Below are 11,242 nucleotides of genomic sequence, written 5' to 3' on the forward strand. Positions count from 1 at the left end.
GTAAAATTATGACAGCGACTACAGGCCCAGCAAGTACTGCAGCAGCCACAGCGTTACATAACCCATCTCAAGTGGCCTGCTAATAGCTCAGCCCTGCCTGGCACGTGCTCCCCTGTCCCTTTCTTTTTTTTCTCTCTCTCTGTCTCCCTCTCTCTCTCACACACACGTACACACACGTACACATGTACACAGTCACTGTCACATCATGAACCCTTTATTTCTGATATAACACACATGCAACGCATTGCCTTTAATAAAAGAAGCAAACGAAGGGCCGGCATTTGTGATGTAAACTGAGGACAGAGGTTAGAATTTGCTTAATGAGATGAAAGTACTGCTGTGGTTTTTTGTTAAATGTCCCAGTCAAGAACGTGTGTGTGTGTGTGTGTGTGTGTGTGTGTGTGTGTGTGTGTGTGTGTGTGTGTGTCAGTGATATGTGTATGCTTGTCTGGTGCACTGTTGTGTGCTGTGTCATTGTATACTTTGACACTCTTCTGTGGCTGCTGATCACAAGGACGTGTTGTGCAGCTACGTCATTCAGGCTGAACTCCATTATTTTAACCTCACTGAGCTTGACTAACCTCAAAGTCAAGCGTGTAGGGTAGAGGATCCATGGAGTTGTGACACATAATACAAAAAACATATTTCATAGCACTTTAATAATTATGTGCTGCATACTTAACTGATAATTAAAGTAAAGCAAGTAAAATCATTACTGCACAGATACTTTAAATTAAAAATAAATTTTGAGAAAGATGCTTTTAGCTAACCAGCGACTCTCAACTACTAATTTTACCCAGTAGGCTGCACTGTTTTAATGAATATGTCCTTTTATTGTACTGTATGTATATAAATGTCTGTTTCCATGCTTACAGCATGTCTAATACCTTCAGATATGTCAGGAAGTTTAATGAATCCTGTAGAATTACATGGATAGCATTATTGTTCATGATTAAAACCTATGCTTTAAGCCTGGGTTTTTAAAAAGAAAACAACAACAACAACAACAACACAGTGGTTGGAACCTGGAGCGTTGATGATATTTGATTATACATTGTTTGTCTTTGGTGACATCTAAGGTTGTTCCCACACTTTTATATCAGTACCCTGACTTTTCTGGAGTATATTACAGATTGTATGTACAGTATGTACCCGTACGGGATGAAATAAACGCACACTGGTCTGGTGACGGCAGCAGAGTGAGAAGCACATGAATGTCTGTAAATTCACGCTCAGTTATGTGTTTAAATTGATCATGAAGCGACACTAAAGCCTGACTCATTGAGACAGTGCAGCATAGCCCACAGTGGATTACTGTACAGTCTAATAAAGAGCAACAAAACATTGGTGGGATGTTTAACTTTAACTCTTTAATTAAACAATGCTTCAGGCAACATGAGGGACTTCACATACAAAATGATATTATGTTCACATTTTTGAGGGTTTTTTTTAATCCAGCTGTTAAGAGTGAGCTTTAGATAGTCCTCAGATGTTGGAGCTTTGTCTCTGAGCTCTCACAGCCTTTGCTGTGTGGTTTTTTTTTGTTTTTTTTTTCCTTTTTTAATTTTATGTCCCCTGTGATGCCAGAAGCCTAAATCAGAAAAGATCTTCAGTCAAGCTCTTATAGAATGACTTAATTCATACTTTACAGCACTGAGTAGTGAACAGACTGTTCTGGTTAAAAGAAAAAACAGGAATAGAAAACAAAGTACAGTAAAGGAGTGAAAGGACCTTTTTATTTACAGAGTGATCTGACTCAGATATCTGCAAAATGGCCAATGGAGCAAACTGTAACCTGACAACTTAAACTGACCTGCTAACAATGATTCAGATAAGTGATGTTACTTAAAGTGGCTGTTGCCTCTCATTTAAAATAAAAGCTGACATTCTGCGAAGAGGGTCTGCTTATGTGATAGCACAACTAAATGGCACCTAATCATAAATCTACTTCAGTGAAAGAGACTCAACCTTGTTTTAAACCCAGTTTTAGTAATATGTGTACTTGATCATATTTCTCCACTTCCATTCTTCACCAGGCCCCTTTTTTCTCTGTTTCTAACCCTCAGATGAGGCGTTTTGATTTTATATAATAACACCAGTTAAATGTGATAATTTTAATACTTCATGTTGGCGTCAGCTAAAGCCTAGCAAAATGCTAAAAATGCAAAGTTTATAACATCACTGGCCACTTCATTAGGTACAATTGTTCTGATCTGTATAATGTAAGTTAAGCTATTTCCTTTAGAAAACGGCTTGTTTGATGCATCTCTTAAAGTGGATATATTATGCTTTTACTTACTGTGTGTGTGTGTGTGTGTGTGTGTGTGTGTGTGTGTGTGTGTGTGTGTGTGTGTGTGTGTGTGTGTGTGTACACACTCAGTGGCCACTTTGTTAGCTACACCTTTTCAGCTGCTTGCTAAATATCCAGTGAGCAATTAGACATGCAGACATGGCCAAGACAACCTGCTGAAGTTCAAACTGAGCATCAGAATGAGGAAGAAAGGTGATTTTAGTGACTTTGAACATGGAATTATTTTTGGTGCCAAACAGGCTGGTCTGAGTATTTCACAAAATAATCATCTATTGGGATTTTCCCACCAAACCATCTGTAAAGTAATATGCTAAGATTGTTTGTTCTTTAGTTGAAAATGCCTTATTATTGCCAGAGATTAGAGGAGAATGGTAGACTGCTTTGAGCTGATATGAAGGTAGCAGTAACTCAAATAACCCATCAACAAACCAAGGTATGCAGAAGAGCATCTCTGAGCCTGAACCTTGAAGCAGAAAGGCTACGACAGCTGAAGACCACACTGGGTGCCACGCCTGTCAGAATTGGAAAAGAAAATTGGGGCCAAAGTTCACAAAAGCTTTGGTTTCTTCATCATGAAAATTAGTCTGCTGCACCTGGATGGCTTTCACAGTTGCCAGATCTGAATCCAATAGAACACCTTTTGGGATGTGGTAAAATTCTCATCGTGGATGAGTGGCCAACAAATCTGCACCAACTGTGTGATGCTGTGATACCAATATGCTAGCAAGGTAAAACTAATAGTCTCTGGTGAGTGCATGTGCATGCTAAACTGAAATTACTTTGAAGGTTCACTTATGATTTGGGTAACGAAGTAACTAAGAGTTTCTCATGTATTCCCAGTGCTATTATTATGATTTCAGTCTATATAGTAGAAATTTGTATTTTGTATACAACTGTCAAATTCACAACAGTTTTTCAGTGTTTGAATGTTAAAAATCTGACACTGCGAGCATATATAAAACTGATATGAACAGTTTCTGAGAGTTTCCATTTGTATTGTTGATGAGGAATGGACAAAGCAGTAAACTCACGATACGAATGTTTCACCTAGCAGAGTGGTTAAACCGATCACATGAGGAAATGCAAACAAATAACCGACACGCTCCACATCCCTGTCCACCCTCAGACGGCATGCCCTCTTCTTTGTCCTCAGCGTCTCGCACTCTGATCGGTCTTTCTATCCCTGCGGTTTATTCTTATATAAGAGAAGGTGGGAGAATACCTCACTCCTCCTACCAGACTTAACGTGGTGCCAGTCAAATCCCACTCTCAGCACCTTTTAAGTAATTTTTATCAGAAGAACTGGCTAAAGAATATTACATAAGATAAGCCGATGGCAGTCTGTCGCTGTGAAACCTATCTCACTTTCAGCGTTGCACAAGAGCCACGCGTGTTGTAAAACACACACGCTCGCTCACACCTTTCTGTGTACATATCCATGCAGTAGCAAATGAACAGCACACACACCCACACAGAGACAAACACAGTCACGCTTTACATAATTCTATAGGTTTGCATGCGCCTTGTTTTCTTATACCGTTGCTGCAGAGTGTTTGCTCTGCTGCTGCTGCGCTGTTAGAAAAACAGAAAATAAACATCCACGTTTTGCATGTGACCACACACACGCGCGCGCGAGCGCATAAGTAACACTATACTCCCAGTTGTGTTCTTGATAGACGACAGTGACTCATCTCCTGTGTGCATCAACAGTGTGCTTATGGAGTGGGTGAGAATTGAAATGCCAGTTACTGTTCATTTAGTGTATTATTGCTATCTGCTGTATCCAAGAGACAGCAATGGTGCTTAAAAAAATTTACACTGTCAGGTGCAAAACGGAGAGCAGCTTCCATTCTGATGAAATGATTAATATTAAACCTCCATGCCTGTCTTCACTTACCACTACCTCTGTGTTTACTCTCCTCCTGCAGTCTGGCTTCAGCACTGTAATGCTCCTGACGTGTCTATGCAAATCTTGCATGTGTGCCAACATACTGTTGCTTCCATCTTTCTGACCTATTGAGTCAGCTTTATTTCAGGCGTTTATTCTTTTCACCTTTCTCTCAGTTTCTCATACATACCATCTCTCTCCCCCTTTCCTCCAGGAGAAGAACTTGGACTGGTTCCCTCGTATGAGAGCCATGTCTCTGGTGAGCAGCGAGGGAGACAACGAGCAAAATGAGATGCGGTCTCTGCAGGAGAAACTGGAGAACACTGCCAATCTGGTGGCTCAGCTCTCAGGCCAGCTGGCTGAGCTCAAAGAACAGGTAGAATGCTACTTCAGGCATTTTTCATGCTCTTGTGGAAAAGGTCTCTTCTGAGCATTGTGCTCTTTGTAACTGCTTAATAGCACAAAGTAAAACTGCGTCTTGTTCGGTAGCTGACTGCCACGCATGTGCTGTGAAGTCCACATCACATGACTCCTCGTAACACCAACAGGGGAGGAGGTCACATAAAAGACATAGCTTTAGCAGAGTCCCTATGCTCTCAGTTTATTCATGCAGATGGATTCTGCTACTGAACGCAGCACGACAGGTGACTATCACGTCAGCAGTCGACACGACTGAGAGCCGCCAGTGAGCCTCTGGCTGTTTGGATGACTAGCACCGCTGCTGCAGTGTGACTGATCACTCTCATCACCTGCCTCCTCTGCATGTGATTCCAGTCACAGGCCTGTCCTTGTTCCTCTTCTGCCTAATGTGTGAAAACAGCTCCTTATGGGGCAGAATAACACTTCACTAAAAAAAACAAAAACAACAAAAAAAGAGAACAGCTACTGTCGACCTCTGCAAGCAGTAAAGTTGGTAACATCTCGCTGTGTGCTGGGATCTCTCATGTAACCCCCAGTAACAGCTCAATATGTCTTTTATTACAGCACGGTTGAACAAAGATGGCAAGGCATTATCTTTGAATCTGTTTTGCGTCAGCTGCAGGCGGACCTATTCTAATCTAAGTTTGCCGGTTCTATTCTGACTAATAAGGAATCATAGGGTTAGCATGAATACTACTCCACCTATATGGTAAACAGAAAGTGTAGTTTACGCCACAGGAGGTGAGTGTGTTTATGGAGGGTTAGGTGAGGCCCAACCACAGCTCTGCAGTCACAAGGGAGGTCTGCAGGTCTCACACCAGATATGAACTCAAGACTGTTTCTCACTGGGAGGAAAGTTCTCCTGCAGCTCCTCCTTCATTACAACCTTTTGCTGACCTCTGCACACTATCACAGCTGAGACTCTGTGTAGGTTTATGTGTGTCGCTACTTAGCAGTGTGGCTTTCTGCACAGCCTGCTTTTTTTTCGCCCCCTTTATTTTGCATATACAGTTTACGGCTCACAGAACCCATGGACCCCATTTGTGACGTCAACACTGGAAACCACTGTAAATGTGAACCAGCATTTCTGATTCATTTACACACACGCACTTACTCTTATACATCCACTGTGCAGGTCACAGTTCTGCACACTCCCACACATGACTGTGTCCTCTAATGAAGTTTCCAAGGGACATTTTAGTTTCCAGTCATAACGGCAGTGTTGAACAAGGTTATTTTCATGCAGCCGTGCAGAAGATTACATCTCAGGCGATTTAAAATTGATAGAAGAATGTTGTAGAATAACTGTGCAACTTCTGAAATGACAAATTCAATGATTTTTGTCTAAACTAAAACAGTTTGTTCACTCTTGGAGGAGAAATCTACATGTACTGCAAGTTTATTCATATATATATATATATATATATATATATATATATATATGTGTGTGTGTGTGTGTGTGTGTGTGTGTGTGTGTGTGTATATATATATATATATATATATATATATATATATATATATATATATATATATATATATATATATATATATATATATATATACACAGCAGCTGGATAGCGTAGTGGTTAAACTACACGCCTTTGGAACAGAGGATCGCAAGTTCGATTCCTGCCTGGGGCGTCTGTATCCAGTAAGGGTCCTAAGGCTAGACCCCCTATGCTAAGCAAGCCTACCGCAGACATGAGCGAGACAGATAAATATGAAGGCATGCCGGCTCGGACGTCGCCCGGATCAACAAGGTCCGCGTCAGGTGTTGAGGAACCAGGGCACCCTGACGAAAAGTGGGCTACTGGAACAAGAAGGCATCGGTGGGCAAGGGACGAAAACAGGGCGTTGTTGGAATGCTACTACGCAAGTAACCCCGGCGGAAGGGGCTACATGAATAGGATGAGGGACCTATGGATTCTTCGATACCCAACATCCACAATGACGGCGAAACAACTAGTAGCTCAGTGTTCCAACATTCGAAAGAAGGGACTGCTCTCACAGCTAGAGATTGACGAGGTACAACACAAATGCTACGGCAAGGAGGAGTCAGGACGCCAGGTCAGGGGGGAGATATCATCACCCCCACCCGAGATTGGGTACATAGCCCCAAGTGCGATAGGAGAAGGATCGTTGAGTGCGAGAGGAACTGACCTGAAAAATAGGATCATGGCCAAGCTTGAAACCTGGATCCCCCGTAGCCGGTTACCAAGATTACGTGAAGTACCCTCAGAAGGTCTGCTAGATGATGTTAATGCAGCACTACGGACGATACCTACAACCACGATTACCGACACTAACAAGCTGATCTACAATACGGCAGCAGTGATCAGTGAGATGCTTGGCTACAAGTTGAACAGCGACAAGGGGCAGTACCCTCCATGGAGAAGGAGGCTAGAGGGCAAGATCAAAGTAGCACGGAGGGAGGTTAGCCAACTAACGGAGTTGCAGAAAGGTGCGACAAATAAGGTGCCTAAGAAATACAGCAAGCTGTCCATACCTGAGGCCTTGGAAACTGCCAAGCAAAGACTCACAGCCTTGGCCAGCCGCTTGAGGAGGTACACCAGAGAGAAAGAAGGCAGGAGAATAAACCAGCTGTTCTCCACAGAACCAGCAAAGGTGTACTCTCAGTGGCAAGGGAACAATAAGAGAACAGCACCACCAAGGCTGGAGACGGAGCAATACTGGAAGAGCATATGGGAGAAGGACACAACCCATAACGGCAATGCTCAGTGGCTAGAGGATCTGAGGGCAGACCACAGCGACCTCCCTGAACAGGGTCCAGTAACCATCACAGTGGCAGATATCCAAGAAAGGGTCTCTAGTATGAAGAGTTGGACAGCACCAGGGCCCGACATGGTTCACGCCTACTGGCTGAAGAAGCTGACTGCACTCCACGAGCGTCTGGCAGCACAAATGAACCAGCTGCTAGTTAACGAAAGACACCCGGAATGGCTAACTGAAGGCCGGACGGTCCTGATCCCCAAGGACCCCAAGAAGGGACCGGTCCCCTCCAACTACCGACCAATAACCTGCCTCAGTACTACATGGAAGCTCCTGTCAGGCATCATATCGGCTAAGATGAACAGGCACATGGGTCAATACATGAGCGGGACACAGAAAGGAATTGGCAAGAATACCAGAGGTGCAAAACACCAGCTACTGGTAGACAGAACAATCAGCCGAGACTGCAAGACCAGACTGACCAACCTGTGCACTGCCTGGATTGATTACAAGAAGGCCTATGACTCAATGCCCCACAGCTGGATACTGGAATGCCTAGAATTGTACAAGATCAATGGGACCCTAAGAGCCTTCATCAGGAACTCAATGGGGATGTGGCGTACAACACTAGAGGCCAACTCCAAGCCCATAGCACAAGTTACCATCAAGTGCGGGATCTACCAAGGAGATGCTCTGTCCCCACTGCTGTTCTGCATAGGCCTGAACCCCCTCAGTGAGATCATTAACAAGACTGGCTACGGATACCGACTACGGAACGGAGCAGTTGTCAGCCACCTCCTGTACATGGATGACATCAAGCTGTATGCCAAGAGTGAACGAGACATCGATTCACTGATCCACACTACCAGGCTATACAGCAATGACATTGGAATGTCGTTCGGACTGGAGAAGTGTAGTCGGATGGTAACAAAGAGAGGGAAGGTAGTCAGAACTGAGGGGATTGAACTACCAGAAGGCAACATTGCAGACATAGAGGACAGTTACAAGTACCTGGGGATCCCGCAGGCAAATGGGAACCATGAAGAGGCCGCCAGAAAGGCTGCAACCACCAAGTACCTGCAGAGGGTCAGGCAAGTCCTGAGGAGTCAGCTGAATGGTAAGAACAAGATCCGGGCCATCAACACATACGCCCTGCCCGTGATCAGGTACCCTGCTGGGGTAATAAGCTGGCCAAAGGAGGAGATAGAAGCCACTGACATAAAGACAAGAAAGCTCCTGACCATGCATGGAGGGTTTCACCCCAAGTCCAGCACCCTGAGGCTGTACGCTAAGCGGAAGGAAGGGGGCCGGGGACTGGTGAGTGTCAGCACCACAGTCCAGGATGAGACAAGGAACATCCAAGAATACATTGGGAAGATGGCCCCAACTGACCGAGTGCTCAGTGAATACCTCAGGCAGCAGAAACCCAAGAAAGAGGAGGGAGACGAGGAACCATCATGGAAGGACAGGCCCCTGCACGGTATGTACCACCGGCAGATAGAGGAGGTGGCTGATATCCAGAAATCCTACCAGTGGCTGGACAAAGCTGGACTGAAAGACAGCACAGAGGCACTAATCATGGCAGCACAAGAACAAGCTCTGAGTACAAGATCCATAGAGGCTGGGGTCTATCACACCAGGCAAGACCCCAGGTGCAGGCTGTGTAAAGATGCCCCAGAAACAATCCAGCACATAACAGCAGGGTGCAAGATGCTAGCAGGCAAGGCATACATGGAACGCCATAACCAAGTGGCCGGCATAGTGTACAGGAACATCTGTGCCGAGTATAACCTAGAAGTCCCGAGGTCAAAATGGGAGATGCCCCCAAGGGTGGTGGAGAATGACCGAGCTAAGATCCTGTGGGACTTCCAGATACAGACGGACAAAATGGTGGTGGCTAACCAACCGGACATAGTGGTGGTAGACAAACAGAAGAAGACGGCCGTAGTGATCGATGTAGCGGTTCCGAATGACAGCAACATCAGGAAGAAGGAACACGAGAAGCTGGAGAAATACCAAGGGCTCAGAGAAGAGCTCGAGAGGATGTGGAGGGTGAAGGTAACGGTGGTCCCCGTGGTAATCGGAGCACTAGGTGCGGTGACTCCCAAGCTAGGCGAGTGGCTCCAGCAGATCCCGGGAACAACATCGGAGATCTCTGTCCAGAAGAGCGCAGTCCTGGGAACAGCTAAGATACTGCGCAGGACCCTCAAGCTCCCAGGCCTCTGGTAGAGGACCCGAGCTTGAAGGATAAACCGCCCGCAGGGGCGTGCTGGGTGTTTTTATATATATATATATATATATATATATATATATATATATATATATATATATATATAACTGTACTACTACATTAATGGCAAGAAACCAAGTTTCTGTGTGTGCTACATACAGAATATACAAACCTTACAGCTTTTGTTTTCCTCCCCTTCTCCTCAACAGATGACAGAACAGAGGAAGAACAAACAGAGGCTCGGATTCCTGGGTCCTCCTCAGCCCAATCATCACATTCCAACTCACTGAGCGCTGCTATTGGCTCACTATAAAGCCAGAGAGAAACGCAGACACATGAACTGCAGCCTTGAGAACAACACTTGTACTCAAATGTACACCTACAATTACTGATGTCAAAATTTGCAAGGGACCAGCAAGTGTTGATGCTTAATTTTAGACATAGTGCCTTTTCTGTGACACAAAGTGACACAAACACGGCCTTATTTGGAGACAGTGTGCCTTTTGTGCCCACTCAGCCATAAGGGCCCTTGTGTACAGAAAAACTGGTCTGTCAATGATTGACCAGGCACAGCACACACCTTCCAATGTAGTGATAGCGTGCCAGACAGAAGCTGAGGGAAATGTTAAGGTAGGTTAATGGTTAAGTGCTGTCAGGCCTGTGGACAGCTGTCTTGGCCTCTGCTCCACCACTGTCATAGTGTTGATCAGCCAGCCCCACAGAGGTCAATGATTGGCTCGCAGGCTTCCAGAGGAAGAGTGTGCACACTAAGATCAAGAATTTTACCGTTTTAGATTTTTGTTGGTATTTATGAGAAAATTGTTGGTTCATAACTGGACGAGTATTTTTGCATTTTGGGAAAAAAAAGACTCATGCTGCCTTACTCGTTAACTTTTATAAATGGAACATTGCGATTGCTGAAAGTGCACTTTTTAAAATAAAAAAAAGAGTAAAAACCTTTAACTGCAAACAGTAACAGGTTGGTTTGAGGTATTATTATTATTATTATTATTATTATTTGAATGCTTTGTTCTGTTTAAATACGCATTCACCGCACCACTTCAGTTGCCTTTTACAGATTTCTATGTCATATATATATAAATGTGAATAAACTTATTTCCTGTGCAAAACTTTCTTGATGGTCTTAAATCATATATTGATACATCTTGACTGAAGATGGTAAGCTCACAGTTTTTTGTTACGTTATGAACATCCTTGTGTTTATAGAGATGTAAGCTAATACTGTAATTTACTGTATCTGCTCTAACATCCATCTCCTACTGTTTTATAAAGTGTCTTTTAGTGTAAATAATTTTCACTAGTCCCTCGTGAAGTGCAGTTGAGAAGTCTGCAGTTATTTTAAAGTTGCACAGATGAACACCAGACTGTGGCGTACTCCATCACTCAATGTCCTGAGACACTGTTAGCTGAAAGGCAGTGTGTAGAAAAATGTTTCAACTCTCTAGTAAAGTTCAGTTCAAATCTTCTTGTTGGAAATGGATGAGTACTCACTGTGAGCCCCTGTACACCAGTCTTAACTTACTTGTGCTCGTCCATGAGGGGGATGCAAGATGTCACGTCTTCTTTTAGATGAGCTAATATTTCGGCTCAGTTTCATGACTGTTATGACAAATTTACTTCTTCCAGCTTTGCTACACCCCTT

At 44.0% G+C, this 11,242-nt stretch overlaps 1 protein-coding gene across 1 annotated transcript in view; it reads left to right on the top strand.

The window, feature by feature from the left end:
- Window positions 1–10,711, top strand: part of LOC113026984 (inositol 1,4,5-trisphosphate receptor type 2-like) — a 67,393-nt gene extending 56,682 nt beyond the window's left edge. The window contains exons 56-57 of the mRNA XM_026176344.1: window positions 4,414–4,575; window positions 9,789–10,711. Of these exons, the coding sequence (XP_026032129.1) occupies window positions 4,414–4,575; window positions 9,789–9,869 (243 nt within the window). The 3' untranslated portion in view covers window positions 9,870–10,711. The remainder of the gene's footprint in view (window positions 1–4,413; window positions 4,576–9,788) is intronic.
- Window positions 10,712–11,242: the final 531 nt, after the last annotated feature.

The sequence above is a fragment of the Astatotilapia calliptera genome, chromosome 7 (assembly GCF_900246225.1).
Source record: "Astatotilapia calliptera chromosome 7, fAstCal1.2, whole genome shotgun sequence".
NCBI classification, from domain to species: domain Eukaryota; kingdom Metazoa; phylum Chordata; class Actinopteri; order Cichliformes; family Cichlidae; genus Astatotilapia; species Astatotilapia calliptera.